This window comes from Somniosus microcephalus, unplaced genomic scaffold (assembly GCF_052327205.1).
Source record: "Somniosus microcephalus isolate GS21.2 unplaced genomic scaffold, FLI_Smic_1.0 scaffold306, whole genome shotgun sequence".
NCBI classification, from domain to species: domain Eukaryota; kingdom Metazoa; phylum Chordata; class Chondrichthyes; order Squaliformes; family Somniosidae; genus Somniosus; species Somniosus microcephalus.
Window position 1 is genome coordinate 224195 of NW_028225493.1, and position 21619 is coordinate 245813.

At 45.9% G+C, this 21619-nt stretch overlaps 1 protein-coding gene across 2 annotated transcripts in view; it reads right to left on the reverse strand.

Annotated features, from left to right (window-relative positions):
• agpat2 (1-acylglycerol-3-phosphate O-acyltransferase 2 (lysophosphatidic acid acyltransferase, beta)) overlaps window positions 1-12373 on the reverse strand; it is a 32798-nt gene extending 20425 nt beyond the window's left edge. For both annotated transcript variants that reach the window (XM_085980592.1, XM_085980591.1), the window contains exon 1: window positions 11897-12373. In XM_085980592.1, coding sequence (XP_085836718.1) covers window positions 11897-12072 — 176 coding nt within the window. In that variant the 5' untranslated portion in view covers window positions 12073-12373. The remainder of the gene's footprint in view (window positions 1-11896) is intronic.
• Between the last annotated feature and the right edge of the window lie 9246 nt (window positions 12374-21619).

Genomic DNA, 21619 nt, shown 5'->3' on the forward strand with positions numbered 1-21619 from the left:
ATATAATTGGAGTAAGACTTCTTTACTCCTGTACTCAAATCCTCTTGTAATGAAGGCCAGCATACCATTTGCCTTCCTAATGGCTTGCTGCACCTGCACATTCACTTTCAGTGACTCATGTACAAGGACACCCAGGTCCCTTTGAGCATTTGCATTCCCCAATCTTTCACCATTTAGGAAATACTAGTGGGTGTAGTCTATAGGCCTCCGAACAGTTGCAACTCTGTTGGACGGAGTATTAATCAGGAAATAGTTGAGGCTTGTAATAAGGGAACAGCTATAATTATGGGGGATTTTAATTATCATATTAACTGGACAAATCAAATTGGGCAGAGCAGCCTTGAGGATGAGTTCATTGAGTGTATTAGGGATGGGTTTCTTGAGCAGTATGTAACTGAACCGACCAGGGGGCAAGCAGCCTTAGATTTGGTCCTGTGTAATGAGACAGGATTAATTAAAAATGTCCTAGTAAAGGATCCCCTTGGAATGAGTGACCATAACATGGTTGAGTTCCATATTCAATTAGAGGGTGAGAAGGTTGGATCTCAAACAAGCGTGCTGAGCTTGAATAAAGGAGACTATGAAGGTATGAGAGCGGAATTAATTAGAGTGGACTGGGAAAATAGATTAAAGGGTAAGACGGTACATGACCAGTGGTGTACATTTAAGGAGTTATTTTACAACTTCCAAAAAATATATATTCCACTGAGGAAAAAAGGGTGTAAAAGAAAAGATAGCCATCCGTGGCTAAGTAAAGTAATTAAGGATAGTATCCGACTAAAAACAAGGGCATATAAGGTAGCCAAATCTAGTGGGAGGATGGAAGATTGGGAAGTCTTTAAAAGACAGCAAAAAATAACTAAAAGATTGATTATGAAAGTAAATTAGCAAAAAATATAAAAACAGACAGTAAAAGTTTCTATAGTTATATAAAAAGAAAAAGGGTGGCTAAAGTAAATGTTGGTCCCTTAGAGGATGAGACCGGGAAATTAATGGTGGGAAACATGGAGATGGCAAAAACACGGAACAATTATTTTGTATCAGTCTTTACAGTAGAGGACACTAAGAATATCCCAACACTGGACAAACAGGGGGCTCTGGGGGGGGGAGGAACTAAATACGATTAAAATCACTAAGGAAGTGGTACTTGGTAAAATAATGGGACTCAAGGCGGATAAATCCCCTGGACCTGATGCCTTGCATCCTAGGGTCTTGAGGGAAGTAGCGGTAGGGATTGTGGATGCATTGGTAATAATTTTCCAAAACTCACTGGACTCAGCAAAGGTCCCGGCAGATTGGAAAACTGCTAATGTAACACCCTTATTTAAAAAGGGTAGTAGGCAGAAGGCTGGAAACTATAGACCTGTTAGCCTAACATCTGTGGTTGGTAAAATGTTAGAGTCCATTATTAAGGAGACAGTAACGGGACATTTGGATAAACATAATTTAATAGGACAAACTCAGCATGGTTTCATGAAGGGGAAGTCATGTTTGACAAATTTGCTTGAGTTTTTTGAGGAAGTAACATACAGGGTGGATAAAGGGGAACCAGTGGACGTAGTGTATTTAGACTTCCAAAAGGCATTTGACAAGGTGCCACACAAAAGATTATTGCTCAAGATAAAAAATCACGGGATTGGGGGTAATATTCTGGCGTGGGTGGAGGATTGGCTCTCTAACAGAAAGCAGAGAGTTGGGATAAATGGTTCGTTCTCAGATTGGCAACCAGTAACTAGTGGTGTTCCGCAGGGGTCAGTGCTGGGTCCCCAACTCTTTACAATCTATATTAACGATTTGGAGGAGGGGACCGAGTGTAACATATCAAAGTTTGCAGATGATACAAAGATGGGACGGAAAGTAGTGAGTGAGGAGGACATAAAAAACCTGCAAAGGGACATAGACAGACTAAGTAAGTGGGCAGAGATTTGGCAGATGGAATACAATACTGGAAAGTGTGAGGTTATGCACTTTGGCAGGAAAAATCGTAGAGCAAGTTATTATCTTAATGGCAAGAAACTGGAAAGTACTGTAGTACAAAGGGATCTGGGGGTCCTGGTGCACGAAACTCAAAAAGTTAGTATGCAGGTGCAGCAAGTGATTAAGAAGGCCAATGGAATGTTGGCTTTTATTGCTAGGGGTATAGAATATAAAAACAGGGAGGTATTGCTGCAGTTGTACAAGGTATTGGTGAGACCGCACCTGGAATACTGCATGCAGTTTTGGTGTCCATACTTAAGAAAAGACATACTTGCTCTCGAGTCAGTACAAAGAAGGTTCACTCGGTTAATCCCGGGGATGAGGGGGTGGTCATATGAGGAGAGGTTGAGTAGATTGGGACTCTACTCATTGGAGTTCAGAAGAATGAGAGGCGATCTTATTGAAACATATAAGATTGCGAAGGGGCTTGATCGGGTGGATGTGGTGAGGATGTTCCCAATGATGGGTGAAACTAGAACTAGGGGGCATAATCTTAAAATAAGGGGCTGCTCATTCAAAACTGAGATGAGGAGAAACTTCTTCACTCAGAGGGTGGTAGGTTTGTGGAATTTGCTGCCCCAGAAAGTTGTGGAAGCTACATCATTAAATAAATTTAAAACAGAAATAGATAGTTTCCTAGAAGTAAAGGGGATTAAGGGTTACGGGGAGCGGGCAGGAAATTGGACATGAGTCTAGGTTCGGAATGGTCATGGCCCTGTGGGTAGTGGAGTGGGCCCAGGGGCCGTGTAGCCTTGTTCTGCTCCTACTGTGTTCTAATTCTGTTAGATTTCAGGAGATGGTTTTATTCCTGTTCCTGGCTGGGGTGGAGATCGCCTTTACAGAAGGTAAGTACTGTAGAAAATATAGGGACAGAGTGATCTCCTGGAAGAATTTCGATCGCCTAGATGGGTCGGAGAGGAATTTCCCAGATTTTTTTTCTCCCAAATTGGCCATTGGGTCTTTATCTGGTTTTTCGCCTCTCCCGGGAGATCACATGGGTTCGGGTGGATGCAGAGTGATAGAAGATTTGAGGTTAGGATCAGATCAGCCATGATCTTATTGAATGGTGGAGCAGGCTCGAGGGGCCGATTGGCCTACTCCTGCTCCTATTTCTTATGTTATGTTCTTATACTCTGCCTTTCTGTTTTTCTACCAAAGTGGATAACTTCACATTTATCCACATTATATTCCATCTGCCATGTTCTTGCCCACTCACTGAGCCCGTCACGATCCCCTGGAAGCCTCTTCACAACTGACACTGCCACCTAGCTTTGTATCATCAGCAAATTTGGAAATGTTACATTTAGTCCCCTCATCCAAATCATTGATATAGATTGTGAATAGCTGGGGCCCAAGCACCGATCCTTGCGGTACCCCACTAGTCACAGCCTGCCATCCTGAAAAAGGGGGTTGGAGTATAAAAGCAGGGAAGTCCTGCTGCAACTGTACAGGGTATTGGTGAGACCACACCTGGAGTACTGCGTACAGTTTTGGTCTCCTTATTTAAGGAAGGATATACTTGCATTGGAGGCATTTCAGAGACGATTCACTAGGTTAATTCCAGAGATGAGGGGGTTGACTTATGAGGAAAGGTTGAGCCTATACTCATTGGAATTTAGAAAAATGAGAGGTGATCTTATTGAAACATAACATACTGAGGGGGCTCGACAAGGTAGATGCAGAGAGGATGTTTCCCCTTGTGGGTATATCTAGAACTCGGGGGCATAGTTTTAGAATAAAGGGTCGCCCTTTTAGAACGGAGATGAGGAGGAATTTCTTCTCTGAGGGTTGTAAATCTGTGGAATTCTCTGCCGCAGAGAGCTGTGGAGGCCAGGTCATTAAATACATCTAAGGTGGAGATAGACAGATTTCTGCAAGATAAGGGAGTGAAGGGTTATGGGGAGTGGGCGGGGAAGTGGCTTTGAGCCCAAGATCAGCCACGATCTTATTGATAGGCTCGAGGGGCCAAGTGGCCTATTACTGCTCCTATTTATTATATTCTTGGGATGGGAGGCGAGCTACGATTGATTAAATCTCCTAGCGGTTTCTTCCTTTCCTTATTTCAATCTCTAAAGCCACAGAATACAACCGGAAGGAAAAACTCAGTGAACATTCAATAGGGGAGAAGCCTGGAAGAACTCAACTTCAAAATTTGCAATCAGCTGATTTAGAGCACAGGTCACCTTTATCACACGACAGCAACAGCCCATGTTAGAGCTACCTGACAGATACTGACCAACAGTGTGCCAGCCATGACTCAGTGGGTTGCATCCTCACCTGAGTCAGAAGGTTGTGGGTTCAAGATCCACTCCAAAGACTTGAGCACAAAAATCTAAGCCGACACTCCAGTGTAGTACTGAGGGAATCCTGCACTTCGGAGGTGCCGCCTTTCGGATGAGACATTCACCCAAAAGAGCAGATGGGGCCTCGGTTTAACGTAAAAGATCCCATGGTACTATTTTGAAGAAGAGCAGGGAAGTTATCTCCGGTGTCCTGGCCAATATTTATCCCTCAATCAACACAACAAAAACAGATTATCTGGTCATTATCACATTGCTGTTTGTGGGAGCTTGCTGGAGCTGCGAATGGATACATACTGGAGCATTCGTGATGCTGAGGACATCATGGATAGCACGAAGTGTGACGTCACCAGAAAGCAGGTAAGTGATTGGTTGGTGAGTATTCTCTTTTTTAAACTCTAACTCTGTGGTTTATAGTTTCGAAGGTGTGTGGTGTAGCGGCGACTATTGGTAAACCAGGGCCCTAAAATATATCATTTATCTGTAGTGTAATTGGTGGGATTGATTTGTTTAATTTAATTTCAATTAATTAAAAGTTAAGTCATGACAGGAGAGCCCGGCCCCGTGTCATGCTCCTCCTGCGCTATGTGGGAACTCAGGGACACTTCCTGTGTCCCTAACAACTACGTGTGCAGGAAGTGTGTCCAGCTTCAGCTACTGGCAGACCGCATTGCGGTGCTGGAGCAGCGATTGGATACATACTGGACCATTCGCGATGCTGAGGACGTCGTGAATAGCACGTTTAATCAGTAAGTCACACCGCAGATAAAAGGTGGCACAGGCAGAAAGGGAACAGGTGGCCAACAGGCAGAGTAGTAGGCGCAGGCAGGGGTCCCCTGGGGCCATCCCCCTCTCAAACAGATATACCGCTTTGGATACTGATGGGGGTGATGGCTTATCAGGGGAAGGCAGCAGCAGCCAACTTCCTGGCACCAGGGGTGGCTCTGCTGCACAGGACGGGAGGAAAAAGAGGGGAAGAGCTATAGTAATAGGGGATTCTATTGTAAGGGGAATAGATAGGCGTTTCTGCGGCCACAAACGAGACTCCAGGATGGTGCGCTGCCTCCCTGGTGCAAGGGTCAAGGATGTCTCAGAGCGGCTTCAGGGCATTCTGGAGGGGGAGGGTGAACAGCCAGTTGTCATGGTGCATATAGGTACCAACGATATAGGTAAAAAAACAGGATGAGGTCCTAAAAGCTGAATATAGGGAGTTAGGAGGTAAATTAAAAAATAGGACCTCAAAAAGGTAGTAATCTCAGGATTGCTTCCAGTGCCATGTGCTAGTCAGAGTAGAAATAGAAGGATATTTCAGATGAATATGTGGCTAGAGGAATGGTGCAAGGGGGAGGGATTCAAATTCCTGGGACATTGGAACCGGTTCAGGGGGAGGTGGGACCAGTACAAAACAGACGGTTTGCACTTGGGCAGGGCCGGGACCGATGTCCTAGGGGGAGTGTTTGCTAATGCTCTGGGGGAGGGTATAAACAAATAGCAGGGGGTTGGGAACCTGAGCGAGGAAACAGAGGAAAGGGGAACAAGGATAAAAGCAAAAAAGACAGGAAAGAGAAAAACAAAAGTGACAGGCAGAGAAATCAAGGGTTTAAATCAAACATGGCCACAGTAAATAATAATTCTAAAAGATCTAAGAGCGTTAAAAAGACAAGCCTGAAGGCTTTGTGTCTTAATGCGAGGAGCATTTGTAGTAAGGTGGATGAATTAGCTGCACAAATAGAGGTAAACGAACATGATATGATTGGGATTACGGAAACATGGCTCCAGGGTGGCCAAGGCTGGGAACTCAACATCCAGGGGTATTCAATATTCAGGAAAGATAGGCAGAAAGGAAAAGGAGGTGGGGTAGCATTGCTGGTTAAAGAGGGGATTAACACAATTGAAAGGAAGGATATTAGCTCTGATGATGTGGAATCTGTATGGGTAGAACTGAGAAATACCAAGGGGCAGAAAACGTTAGTCGGAATGGTATATAGACCTCCAAAGAGTAATGCGGAGGTCGGGGATGGCATTAAACAGGAAATTAGAGAAGCGTGCAATAAGGGCACAGCAGTCATCATGGGTGACTTTAATCTACATACAGATTGGGCTAACCAAATTAGTAACAATACTGTGGAGGAATTATTCCTGGAGTGTATACAGGATAGTTTCCTGGACCAATATGTCGAGGAACCAACTAGAGATCAGGCCATCTTAGACTGGGTATTATGTAATGAGAAAGGATTAATTAGCAATCTTGTTGTGCGAGGGCCCTTGGGTCGGAGCGATCATAATATGATCGAATTCTTCATTAAGATGGAGTGTGAAATAGTTGACTCAGACACTAGGGTCCTGAATTTAAATAAAGGAGACTACGATGGTATGAGGCGCGAGTTGGGTAGGATTGATTGGGGAATGTCACTCAAAAGGGTTGACGGTGGACGGGCAATGGCAAACATTCAAAGATCGCATGAACTACAGAATTTGTTCATCCCAGTTTGGCATAAAACTAAAACAAAAAAGGTGACTCAACCATGGCTAACAAAGGAAATTAGGGATTGCACAAGATCCAAGGAGAGGACATAGAAATTGGCCAGAAAAAGCAGTAAACTTGAGGATTGGGAGCAGTTTAGGATCCAACAAAGGAGGACAAAGGGATTAATTAAGAGGGGGAAAATAGAGTATGAGCATAAGCTTGCAGGGAACATAAAAACTAACTGTAAAAGCTTTTATAGAAATGTGAAGAGAAAAAGATTGATGAAGTCAAGCGTAGGTGCCTTGCAGTCAGAATCAGGGGAATTTATAACGGGGAACAAAGAAATGGCAGCCCAATTAAACACATACTTTGGTTCTGTCTTCACAAAGGAGGACACAAATAACCTCCTAAAGATGTCAGGGAACATAGGGTCTGATGAAAGGGAGGAACTGAATGAAATCAGTATTTGTAGGGAAATGGTGTTAGGGAAATTGATGGGATTGAGGGCCGATAAATCCACAGGGCCTCAATCTACATCCTAGGGTACTTAAGGAAGTGGCCCTAGAAATAGTAGATGTATTGCTGGTCATCTTCCAAAATTCGATAGACTCCAGAACAGTGGATTGGCGGGTAGCTAATGTTACCCCACTGTTCAAAAAGGGTGGTAGAGAGAAAACGGGGAATTACAGACCGGTAAGCCTGACATCGGTAGTGGGGAAAATGCTAGAGTCCATTATTATAAAAGGATGTAATAGCAGAGCACTTGGAAAAAAGTGACCGGATCGGACAAAGTCAACATGGCTTTCCAAAACGTAAATCGTGCTTGACTAATCTACTGGAATTTTTTTGAGGATGTAACTGGTAAAATAGATAAGGGAGAACCAGTGGATGTGGTGTATTTGGATTTTCAAAAGGCTTTCGATAAGGTCCCGCATAAGAGATTAGCGTGTAAAATTAAGGCACATGGGATTGGGGGCAAGGTAGTGACTTGGATAGAGAACTGGTTGGCAGACAGAAAGCATAGAGAACTGGTTGGCAGACAGAAAGCAAAGAGTTGGAATAAATGGGTCTTTTTCCGAGTGGCAGGCAGTGACTAGTGGGGTACTGCAGGGATCGGTCCTTGGACCCCAGCTATTCACAATATATATTAATGATCTGGACAAGGGAACTAGATGTAATATCTCCAAGTTTGCAGACGACACAAAGCTGGGTGGGCGTGTGTGCTGTGAGGAAGATGCCGAGAAACTCCAGGATGATTTGGACAGGTTGGGTGATTGGGCAGAAGCATGGCAGATGCAATATAATGTGGATAAATGCGAGGTTATCCACTTTGTTGGCAAAAACAGGAAGGCAGATTATCTGAATGGCAATAGATTGGGAGAAGGGGAAGTGCGACGAGACCTGGGTGTCCTTGTGCACCAGTCGCTGAAAGTAAGCATGCAGGTGCAGCAGGCGGCTAAGAAGGCAAATGGTATGTTGGCCTTCGTAGCGAGAGGGTTTGAGTACAGGAACAAGGATGTCTTGCTGCAGTTGTACAGGGCATTGGTGAGACCACACCTTGAGTATTGTGTGCAGTTTTGGTCGCCTTATCTGAGGAAGGATGTTCTTGCCATGGAAGGAGTGCAGCGAAGATTCACCAGGCTGATACCTGGGATGGCAGGAATGACGTATGAGGAGAGATTGGGTCGATTGGGCTTGTACTCGCTGGAGTTTAGAAGAATGAGAGGGGATCTCATCGAAACTTATAAAATTCTAACAGGACTAGACAGACTAGATGCTGGAAGGATGTTCCCGATGGTCGGGGAGTCCAGAACCAGGGGTACCAGTCTAAGGATAAGAGGCAAGCCATTTAGGATAGAAATGAGGGGGAATTTCTTCCCCCAGAGAGTGGTGAACCTGTGGAATTCTCTGCCAAAGGCGGCAGTAGAGGCCAATTCATTAAATCTATTCAAGGAGTTGGATATATTTCTTAAGGCTAAAGGAATCAAGGGATATGGAGAGAAGGCAGGAACAGGGTACTGAATTTGGATGAGGCATGATCTCATTGAGTGGCGGAGCAGGCTCGAGGGGCCAAATGGCCTACTCCTGCTCCTATCTTCTATGTTTAGGGAGTTGGTCACACCGCAGGTAAAAGCTGCACAGGCAGGAAGGGAATGGGTGACCACCAGGCAGAGTAGTAGGCGCAGGCAGGTAGTGCAAGGGTCCCCTGTGGCCATCCCCCTCAAACAGATATACTGCTTTGGATATTGTTGGGGAACATGGCTTATCGGGGGAAGGAAGCAGCAACCAACTTCCTGGCACCATGGATGGTCCTGCTGCACAGGACGGGAGGAAAAAGAGCAGGAGAGCTATAGTGATAGGGGATTCTATTGTAAGGGGAATAGACAGGCGTTTCTGCGGATGCAAACGAGACTCCAGGATGGTATGTTGCCTCCCTGGTGCAAGGATCAAGGATGTCTCAGAGCAGCTGCAGGGGGAGGGTGAACAGCCAGTTGTCGTGGAGCATAGAGGTAAAAAACAGGATGCATATAGGTAAAAAACAGGATGAGGTCCTAAAAGCTGAATATATGGAGTTATGAGGTAAATTAAAAAATAGGACCTCAAAAGGTAGTAATCTCAGGATTGCTACCAGTGCCACGTGCTAGTCAGTGTAGAAATAGAAGGATATTTCAGATGAATATGTGGCTGGAGGAATGGTGCAAGGGGGAGGGATTCAAATTCCTGGGACACTGGAACCGGTTCTGGGGGAAATAACAGAAAATGCTGGAAAAACTCAGCAGGTCCGGCAACATCCGTGGAGAGAAATTTGAGTCGACGTTTCGGGTCGAACCCTTCTTCAAAACTGGAAAGAAAAGAAAATAGATCGAAGGCAGGGCTGCGATCGGACAAAAGAAGTAAAAGAAACAAAAGCGGTAAAAGAGACAATAAAAAGGTATACGAAGCTAGACGAGATGGTCATAGGCTGAGATTAGGTGTGAAGTGTACTGGCTGGGCAAGAGATAGCTGCCAGGTGTGAGAGAGAAACAAAAGGAAAAGGGGGAAGGAGTGGAAAAATTACAAGTGAAAATGTAATAGGGGCCGAGGTTATGATCTGAAATTGCTGAACTCAACATCTGCAGTGCAGTTATCATGGGTGACTTTAATCTAAGAGGGGGAAAATAGAGTGAGAGTAAGCTTGCAGGGAACATAAAAACTGACTGTGAAAGCTTCTATAGATATGTGAAGAGAAAAAGATTGGTGAAGTCAAGCGTAGGTCCCTTGCAGTCAGAATCAGGGGAATTTATAATGGGGAACAAAGAAATGGCAGACCAATTAAATACATACTTTGGTTCTGTCGTCACAAAGGAGGACACAAATAACCTCCCAGAGTTGTCGGGGAACATAGGCTCTAATGAGAGGGAGGAATTGAATGAAATCAGTATTTGTAGGGAAATGGTGTTAGGGAAATTGACGGGATTGAAGGCCGATAATCCCCAGGGCCTGATAATCTACATCCGAGGGTACTTAAGGAAGTGGCCAATTCATTAGATATATTCAAGAAGGAGTTGGATATATTTCTTGAGGCTAAAGAGATCAAGGGATATGGGGAGTAAGCAGGGACAGGGTACTGAATTTGGATGGTCAGCCATGATCTCATTAAATGGCGGAGCAGGCTCGATGGGCCGAATGGCCTACTCCTGCTTCTATCTTTCTATAAATTGGCTGCCACCTTTCCTAAATTACAACAGTGACTACACTTCAAAAGTACTGCATTGGCTGTAAAGTACTTTGGAATGTTCAGTGGTCATGAAAGGCACTATATAAATGCAAGTCTTTTTTTGTCGAACAGTAGAAGACTAATACCAGTTCTGATGAAAGTTCATCGACCTGAAACGTTAACTCTGTTTCTCTCTCCACAGATGCTGCCTGACCAGCTTTTTCTGTTTTTATTTCAGATTTCCAGCATCCGCAGTATTTTGCTTTTATAATACGGAAGGGATTGTGCAATGTACACCTCACAGGCTGCGCAACCCCTTAGGTTCAATTTGCACAATAGGTCAAGTTAATCAAACATTAACCAGCATTTTAATTCTTGCTAGTATGTTACATGAGTGGCGGCTTCCTGGAAGTAAAGGTGCCATCTGCAACGTTGAGGATGAGTTTAAGGTTCACTTTAGTCATTTGCAAATGACCAGTCACGGGTTGATCAACCTGAATGTCCTGCAGTCTTCCCTCTCACTCTACGAAGGAGAATGGTATCACCCTTCACTCGCCACCCTATTCTTTTCACTCTTGCTGATGATTTCACTATATTCAACTTTCTTCAAATCTCAGCCAGGGGCGAGTGTCTTCACGACTCACTATTTTAACCAACGATGCCTGCTCACCCTCACTGTCTCTACTGCTGCACCATGAGACTTCTTCATTCAGCAACATTTTTGACCTCTTTTTTTGATATTCGTTCTTGTGATGTATCACAGGCAAAGCCACAGTTATTAGCCCTCCCTCGTCAACCTTGGAGTGCAACTGGAGTCACTTGTTAACCCAGACAGAGCAAGGTTGGCAGGCACCTCCCTGGAGGACATCAGTGAACCAGTTGGGTTTTTACAGCAATCGAGAAGCTGTCAGCTCAGTTCACCCGGTGCCAGCCCACCGATTACCAGATTTACTCAATTCAATTTGCCAACTTGCCCCCAGTGGGATTTGCACTTAATGTCTGGTCACTGTTACAGAGCCCGAGCCCTTGTGATACTGGACCCTCCACCCCAGCTCCTTCTACACAGGTCGCCCGCCCGCCCAGCTCCCCTCTACCGCCCGCCCGCCTCCCCTCTACCCCCCACCCAGCTCCCCTCTACCTACCACCCACCCACCCAGCTCCCCTCTACCTACCACCCACCCAGCTCCCCTCGACCACCCACCTCCCCTCTACCACCCACCCACCCACCTCCCCTCTACCCACCACCCACCCAGCTCCCCTCTACCTACCACCCACCCAGCTCCCCCCCACCCACCCACCTCCCCTCTACCACCCACCCACCCACCTCCCCTCTACCCACCACCCACCCAGCTCCCCTCTACCTACCACCCACCCACCCAGCTCCCCTCGACCACCCACCCACGAACTTTCCCCCTTCTCCCTACCCTCTAGCCCCAGCCTTTCCCAGCCGCTCACCTCATGTTATCCACATCGCGGCCCCTCCGCAGGCAGAGCGGGATGACCGGGATGGCGAGCGCCATGATCCACGAATAATAAAAGCCCATCTTGCAGTAATAGCGGAACCCGGCGCTCAGCAGCCAGAGGAGGGGCAGCAGCAGCGGGATGGGGAGCAGCAGCCAGAGCGGGGCCATGGCCGGACCTGGGCCTGGGACCCACCCGCAGGGGAAGCACCTCCCGCAACTCAGGGCCCGCCGCCCGGCCTCTCCCGGTGCCTCGGCCTCGCCTGGTGCCCGGTGCCGCCTCGGCCTCGCCTGGTGCCCGGTGCCGCCTCGGCCTCGCCTGGTGCCCGGTGCCGCCTCGGCCTCTCCCGGTGTCCGGTGCCGCCTCGGCCTCGCCTGGTGGTGGTGCCCGGTGCCGCCTCGCCTGGTGGTGGTGCCCGGTGCCGCCTCGCCTGGTGGTGGTGTCCGCTGCCGCTGCCGCTGCCGCTGCCCTCGTGTCGTGTCCGGTGGCCTCGGGTGGTGGTGGTGGTGGTGCCCGGTGCCGCCGCCGCCGCCGCCTCGCCTGGTGCCCGGTGCCGCCGCTGCTGGAAGTTCCTTCCGGGAGTGGCTGCGGCGCAGGCGCGGATCCGCCTGTCAATCACTCGAAGGGCGGGGCCTCCGCGGAGACCACGTGACTCAGTGAGCTGGCGCGAATCACGTGACCCGAGAGGCCACTGATTGAAGAGGTCAGCAAGATCCAAAAACAGGGCAGGGGTGGGGTGGGTGTGTCACAGGAACAGGAGGAGGCCATTCAGCCCCTGGAGCCGGCTCCGCCATTCAATGAGATCATAACTGATCTGCAACCTAACTCCATATACCCACCTTTCCCCGTATCCCCTCATACCGTTGGTTAACAAAAAGTTATCAATCTCAGATTTAAAATTAACAATTGATCGAGCATCAATTGCAGTTTGCGGAAGAGAGTTCCAAATTTCGACTACCCTTTGTGTGTAGAAGTGTTTCCTAACTTCACTCCTAAAAGGTCTGGCTCTAATTTTCAGACTATGCTCAAGTCCTAGAATCCCCAACCAGCAGAAATAGTTTCCCTCTATCTACCCTATCTGTTCCCCTTAATAGCCTAAAAATTTTGACCAGATCACCGCTTAACCTTCTATATTCTAGGGAATACAACCCTAGTTTGTGTAGTCTCTCCTCATAACTTAACCCTTGAAGTCCGGGTATCATTCTGGTAAATCTACGCTGCACTCCTTCCAAGGCCAGTATATCCTTCCGAAGGTATGGTGCCCAGAACTGCTCCCAGTGCTCCAGGTGTGGTCTAACCAGGGCTTTGTACAGCTGCAGCATAACTTCTACCCCCTTGTATTCTAGTCCTCTAGATATAAAGGCCAGCATTCCATTAGCCTTTTTGATTATTTTCTGTACCTGTTCATGGCATTTTAATGATCTATGTACCTGAACGCCCAAGTCTCTGGACCTCCACTGTTTTTAGTTTTTCACCATTTAGAAAGTACCCTGTTATATCCTTTTTAGGTCCAAAATGGATGACCCCACATTTGCTTACATTGAAATCCATTTGCCACAGTTTTATCCATTTACTTAATCTATCAATATTCCTTTGTAATTTTGTGCTTTCATCTACAATGCCGCCGATCTTTGTGTCATTGGCAAATTTGGATATATGACTCTCTACCATCATCTAGGTTGTTAATAAATATTGTGAATAGTTGAGGTCCCAACACAGATCCCTGCGGGACACCACTAGTCACATCCTGTCAATTTAAGTACCTACCCATTATTCCTACTCTCTGTCTCCTGCTGCTCAGCCAAGGGTCTGTGCTATTTTTTGTATTTTTGTATGCCCTTTCCTTCAGATTTATGCTGTCTCTTACCTCTTTAGTTGTCCATGGCTGTTTTTTACCTCTTTAGTTGTCCATGGCTGTTTTTTACCTCTTTAGTTGTCCATGGCTGTTTTTTACCTCTTTAGTTGTCCAGGGCTGTTTTTTACCTCTTTAGTTGTCCAGGGCTGTTTTTTACCTCTTTAGTTGTCCAGGGCTGTTTTTTACCTCTTTAGTTGTCCAGGGCTGTTTTTTACCTCTTTAGTTGTCCATGGCTGTTTTTTACCTCTTTAGTTGTCCATGGCTGTTTTTTACCTCTTTAGTTGTCCAGGGCTGTTTTTTACCTCTTTAGTTGTCCAGGGCTGTTTTTTACCTCTTTAGTTGTCCAGGGCTGTTTTTTACCTCTTTAGTTGTCCAGGGCTGTTTTTTACCTCTTTAGTTGTCCATGGCTGTTTTTTACCTCTTTAGTTGTCCAGGGCTGTTTTTTACCTCTTTAGTTGTCCATGGCTGTTTTTTTTGTCAAGTAGAGCTCTTGTCCCTCGGGTATAAATTAGTTCTGTATCACATTAAATTCTTTTTTAAACATCTCCCACTGATCGTCTGTCGTTTTACCCATTAACAGTTTTGTCCAGTTTACTGTGGACAGTCTCTGCCTCATCCCGTTGAAGTCGGCCTTACCTAAATCTAGAATCTTAGTAGCTGTTTCACATTTCTCCCTTTCAAATGCTATGTTGAACTCGATCATGTTATGATCGCAATTGGATAAATGTTACGCACAGTTACGCTGTTAACTAAATCATAGAAATTTACAGCACAGAAGGAGGTCATTCGGCCCATCTTGTCCATACCGACCGACAAAGAGCTAGCCACCTTAATCCCACTTTCCAGCACTTGGTCGGTAGCCCTGTAGGTTACGGCACTTCAAGTGCATATCCAAGTAATTTTTAAATGTGATGAGGCGTTCTGCCTCTACCACCCTTTCAGGCAGTGAGTTCCAGACCCCCACCATCCTCTGGATGAAAAAATTTCTCTTCAAATCCCCTCTAAACCTCTGACCAATTACTTTAAATCTATGCCCCCTGGTTATTGACCCTTCTGCTAAGGGAAATAGGTCACAGAGTCACAACGGCACAGATGGAGGCCATTCGGCCCCTCGAGTCCATGCCATCGCTCTGTAGAGCAATCCAGTCAGTCCCATTCCCCCGCTCTATCCCCGTAGCCCTGCAAGTGTATTTCTCTAAAGTGCCTTTCCAGTCTCCCCTTGAAAACATTGAGTGTCTCCGCTTCCACCACTTCCTGGGCAGGACCGGGACCGATGTCCTAGGGGGAGTGTTTGCTCGTGCTGTGGGGGAGGGTTTAAACTAAAATGGCAGGGGGTTGGGAACCTGTGCAGGGAGACAGAGGAAAGGGAAACAAGGATAGAAGCAAAAGACAGGAAGGAGAAAAGCAAAAGTGGCAGTCAGAGAAATCAAGTGTTTAAATCAAACATGGCCACAGTAAATAATAATTCTAAAAGGTCTAAGAGTGTTAAAAAAACAAGCCTGAAGGCGTAATAAGGTGCATGAATTAGCTGTGCAAATAGATGTAAACGGATATGATATGATTGGGATTACGGAAACATGGCTCCAGGGTGACCAAGGCTGGGAACTCAACATCCAGGGGTATTCAATATTCAGGAAAGACAGGCAAAAAGGAAAAGGAGGTGGGGTAGCATTGCTGGTTAAAGAGGAGATTAACACAATTGTAAGGAAGGATATTAGCTCTGATGATGTGGAATCTGTATGGGTCGAGCTGAGAAATACCAAGGGCCAGAAAACGTTAGTGGGAGTTGCATACAGACCCCCAAACAGAAATGCGGAGGTTGGGGATGGCATTACACGGGAAATTAGAGACGCGTGCAATACGGACACAGCAGTTAACATGGGTGACTTTAATCTACATATAGATTGGGCTAACCAAATTAGTAGCAATACTGTGGAGGAGGAGTTCCTGGAGTGTATACGGGATGGTTTCCTGGACCAATATGGAATCTTAGGCTGGGTATTAGGTAATGAGAAAGGAATAATTAGCAATCTTGTTGTGCGAGGCCCCTTGGGGCGCAGCGATCATAATATGATAGAATTCTTCATTAAGATGGAGAGTGAAGTAGTTGACTCAGAGACTAGGGTCCTGAATTTAAATAAAGGAAACTACGATGGTATGAGGCATGAGTTGGGTAGGATTGATTGGGGAATGTTACTCAAAGGGTTGACGGTGGATAGGCAATGGCAAACATTTAAAGATCGCATGGATGAACTACAGAATTTGTTCATCCCTGTTTGGCATAAACATAAAACAAAAAAGGTGACTCAACCGTGGCTAACAAGGGAAATTAGGGATAGCATAAGATCCAAGGAGAGGACATATAAATTGGCCAGAAAAAGCAGTAAACCTGGGGATTGGGAGCAGTTTAGGATTCAGCAAAGGAGGACAAAGGGATTAATTAAGAGGGGGAAAATAGAGTATGAGAGTAAGCTTGCAAGGAACATAAAAACTGACTGTAAAAGCTTCTATAGATATGTCAAGAGAAAAAGATTGGTGAAGTCAAGCGTAGGTCCCTTGCAGTCAGAATCAGGGGAATTTATAATGGGGAACAAAGAAATGGCTGACCAATTAAATACATACTGGACACAAATAACCTCCCAGAGATGTCGGAGAACATAGCGTCTAATGAGAGGGAGGAACTGAATTAAATCAGTATTTGTAGGGAAATGGTGTTAGGGAAATTGACGGGATTGAAGGCCGATAATCCCCAGGGCCTGATAATCTACATCCTAGGGTACTTAAGGAAGTGGCCCTAGAAATAGTATTGCTGGTCATCTTCCAAAATTCTATAGATTCGGGAACATTTCCCATGGATTGGAGGATAGCTAATGTTACCCCACTATTCAAAAAAGGTGGTAGAGAGAAAACTGGGAATTATAGACCAGTAAGTCTGACATCAGTAGTGGGGAAAATGCTAGAGTCCATTATAAAAGATGTAATAGCAGAGCACTTGGAAAACAGTGACAGGATCGGACAAAGTCAACATGGATTTACAAAAGGTAAATCGTGCTTGACTAATCTACTGGAATTTTTTGAGGATGTAACTGGTAGAATAGATAAGGGAGAACCAGTGGATGTGGTATATTTGGACTTTCAGAAGGCTTTCAATAAGGTCCCGCATAAGAGATTAGCGTGTAAGGTTAAGGCACATGGGATTGGGGGCAAGGTACTGACTTGGATAGAGAACTGATTGGCAGACAGGAAGCAAAGAGTTGGAATAAACGGGTCTTTTTCCGAGTGGCAGGCAGTGACTAGTGGGGTACCGCAGGGATCGGTCCTAGGACCCCAGCTATTCACAATATATATTAATGATCTAGACGAGGGAACTACATGTAATATCTCCATGTTTGTAGATGACACAAAGTTGGGTGGGCGTGTGTGCTGTGAGGAGGATGCCGAGAAACTCCAGTATGATTTGGACAGGTTGGGTGATTGGGCAGATGTATGGCAGATGCAGTATAATGTGGATAAATGCGAGGTGCAAAAACAGGAAGGCAGATTATTATCCAAACGGCAATAGATTGGGAGAAGGGGAAGTGCAACGAGACCTGGGTGTCCTGGTGCACCAGTCGCTGAAGGTAAGCATGCAGGTGCAGCAGGCGGTTAAGAAGGCAAATGATATGTTGGCCTTCGTAGCGAGAGGGTTCGAGTACAGGAACAAGGATGTCTTGCTGCAGTTGTACAGGGCATTGGTGAGACCGCACCTTGAGTATTGTGTGCAGTTTTGGTCACCTTATCTGAGGACGGATGTTCTTGCCATGGAGGGAGTGCAGCGAAGATTCACCAGACTGATACCTGGGATGGCAGGAATGACGTATGAGGAGAGATTGGGTCGATTCGGCTTGTATTTGCTAGAGTTTAGAAGAATGAGAGGGGACCTCATTGAAACTTATAACATTCTAACAGGACTAGACAGACTAGATGCAGGAAGGATGTTCCCGATGGTCGGGGAGTCCAGAACCAGGGGTCACAGTCTAAGGATAAGGGGTAAGGCATTTAGGACAGAGATGAGGAGACATTTCTTCACCCAGAGAGTGGTGAACCTGTGGAATTCTCTACCACACAAGGCAGTTGGGCCAATTCATTAAATATATTCAAGAAGGAGTTAGATATATTTCTTAAGGCTAAAGTGATCAAAGGATATGGGGAGAAGGCAGGGACAGGGTACTGAGTTTGGATGATCAGCCATGATCTCATTGAATGGTAGAGCAGGCTCGAGGGGCCGAATGGCCTACTCCTGCTCCTGTCTTCTATGTTTCTATGTTTCCGTCGGCACTGAGTTCCAGGTCCTCACCACTCGCTGCGTTAAAAAGTTTTTCCTCACGTCCCCCCTGTATCTCTTGCCCAAAACCTTAAATCTGTGTCCTCTAGTCCTTGTACCATCAACTAGTGGGAACAGCCTTTCCCCGTCTAGCCTATCCAAACCCGTCATAATCTTGTACACCTCTATCAAATCACCTCTCAACCTCCTTTGCTCTAATGAAAACAAATCCAGCTTCTCCAACCTGTCCTTGTAGCTAAGATCCCCCATCCCCGGAACCATTCTGGTAAATCTCCTCTGCACCCTCTCAAGTGCCTTCACATCCTTCCTAAAGTGTGGTGACCAGAACTGGACACAATACTCTAGTTGTGGCCTAACCAGCACTTTATAAAGGTTCAGCATAACTTCTCTACTTTTGTACTCAATACCTCTATTTATGAAGCCCAAGATCCCATATGCTTTGCTAACCACTCTCTCACTATGTCCTGCCACCTTCAGGGACCTATGCACATTAACTCCCAGGTCCCTCTGTCCTTGCACACTCTTTAAAACTGTGCCATTAAGTGTATATTGCCTCTCCCTGTTCCTTCTGCCAAAATGCATCACCTCACCCTTCTCTGTATTAAATTCCATCTGCCACCTGTCTGCCCATTCTGCTAACCTTTCTATGTCTTGTTGCAGTCGATTGGTATCATCCTCACTGTTTGCCACACCCCCAAGTTTGGTGTCATCGGAAAATTTAGAAATTCTACGCTGTATTCCAATATCCAGGTCATTTATATATATCAAAAATAGCAGTGAGCCCCAGCACTGACCCTTGGGGAACACCACTGCCTACCATCCTTCAGTCTGAAAAACAGCCATTTACCACAACTCGCTGTTTTCTGTCCTTAAGCCAATTCCTTATCCAAGCTCCCACTGACACACCTATTCCATGAGCCTCAATTTTGTTAACCAGCCTTCTATGTGGTACTTTGTCAAACGCCTTCTGAAAATCCATGTAGACAACATCCATTGCATTCCCTTCATCAATCATCCCTGTTACTTCGTCAAAAAATTCAATTAGATTAGTCAAACACGATCTGCCTTTTACAAATCCATGTTGGCTCTCCTTAATTAGTTTAAACCTCTCCAAGTGCCCGTTAATTTTTTCCTTGATTATTGTTTCTAAAACTTTACCCACCACTGATGTTAAACTGGCCGGTCTGCAGTTACTAGGATTGTCCTTACACCCTTTCTTGAACAAGGGTGCCACAGTTGCCACTTTCCAATCCTCAGGTACCTCCCCCGCATCTAGGGAAGATTGGAAAATTATGGCCCTTCTCTTCCCCCAATTCCCTTAGCAACCTGGGATGCAAGCCATCTGGACCAGGTGACTTATCCACTCTAAACTTACCCAGTCTTTCTAGTACATCCTGTCTATCAATTTTCACCCATTCCATTGCTTCTACCTTTTCCACTTCTACCGATATTTTGTCAGCATCCACCTCCTTAGTAAACACCGATACAAAGTACTCATTGAGTATTCTAGCCTTGCCCTGTGCCTCCACGCATATTTCACCTTCTTTGTCCCTGATAGGCCCCACCCCACCTCTTACTACCCGCTTACTGTTTACATGCCAGTAGAAGATTTTTGGGTTTCCTTTTATGTTAACCGCCATTCTACTCTCATATTCTCTCTTTGCCAATCTTATTTTCATCTTCACTTCCCCTCTCAACTTATTGTATTTGGTCTGGTTCTCCCTTGAAGAATTCACCTGACATTCATCATACACCCTCTTTTGTTGTTTCATTATCTTCTCAATCTCTCTCGTCATCCAAGGAGCCCTTGCTTTGGTTCCCTTACCCTTCCCTCTTGTTGGAATGTACCTAGCCTGTACTTGGAACATCTCCTCCTTAAAGATCACCCATTGTTCTGTTAGAGTTTTTCCTGTCAGTCTTTGGTTCCATTTTACCCTGGCTAGATTCTTTTGCATCCCATTGAAGTTAGCCCTATTCCAGTTTAGAAGTTCCACTCTAGATTGTTCCTTGCTCCTCTCCATTGCTAATCTAAATCTTATGATACGATGATCACTCGTACCCAAGTGTTCTCCGACAGACACTTGGTCAACCTGGCCCACCTCATTCCCCAGCACCAGATCCAGCAATGCCTCCTTCCTAGCTGGGCCAAGAACATACTGGTCAAGGAAATTCTCCTGAACACATTTCAGAAATTCCTCCCCCTCCTTTCCCTTTACCCTAGCATTATCCCAATCGATATTTGGGTAATTAAAGTCCCCCACTATCACCACTCTATAGCTCTTGCATGTCTCTGCAATTTCCCTGCAGATTTGCTCCTCTACCACCCTCTCACTATTTGGAGGCCTGTAGAATACTCCCAATAGTGTGATCAAACCCTTTTTCCTCCTCAACTCTAACCAAATGGATTCTGTCCTTGTCCCCTCAAGAACATCCTCCCTTTCCAACACAATGTCTTCCTTAATCAGCACTGCCACCCCACCTCCCTTTTTTCCTTCCCTATCTTTTCTGAACACCTTGTACCCGTGAATATTAAGTGCCCAGTCCTCACCGTTTTTAAGCCACATTTCCGTTATTACCACAACATCACATTGCCACATGGCTAATTATGCTTGTAGCTCACCAACCTTATTCACCACACTTTGTGTGTTTACGTACATGCATTCCAAACACTTTTTTGAATTTTTCGTAGTCTTTTTTAGTCTGCTCCGATCTAATATGGTACTACTTCCTGTGGTACTACTTCCTGTGGTAATACTTCCTGTGGCAGCACTGCAGAGCTTTGATCTGATCCGTTAATTGTGGGATCGCTTCGCCCTGTTTATAACATGCTGCTTCCGCTTTTTAGCATGCATGTGTGTTGCAGCTTCCCCAGGTTGGCACCTCATTTTTAGGTATGCCTGGTGCTGCTCCTGGCATGCTCTTCTACACTCCTTATTAAACCAGGGTTGGTCCCCTGGTTTGATGGTAATGGTAGAGTGAGGGATATGCCAGGCCATGAGGTTACAGATTGTGGTGGAATACAATTCTGCTGCTGCTGCTGATGGCCCACAGCGCCTCATGGATGCCCAGTTTTGAGCTGCAAGATCTGTTCTGAATCTATCCCATTTAGCACAGTGGTAGTGCCACACAACACGATGGAGGGTATCCTCAGTGTGAAGAAGGGACTTTGTCTCCACAATGACTGTGCGGTGGTCACTGCTACTAATACTGTCATGGACAGATGCATCTGCGACAGGTAGATTGGTGAGGACGAGGTCAAGTAGATTTTTCCCTCGTGTTGGTTCTCTCACCACCGGTCGCAGGCCCAGACTGGCAGCTATGTCCTTCAGGACTCAGCCAGCTCGGTCAGTAGTGGTGCTACCGAGCCACTCTTGGTGATGGACATTGAAGTCCCCCACCCAGAGTACATTCTGTGCCCTTGCTACTCTCAGTGCTTCTTTCAAGTGGTGTTCAACATGGATGAGTACTGATTCATCAGCTAAGGGAGGGCAGTAGGTGGTAATTAGCAGGAGGTTTCCTTGCCCATGCTTGCCCTGAA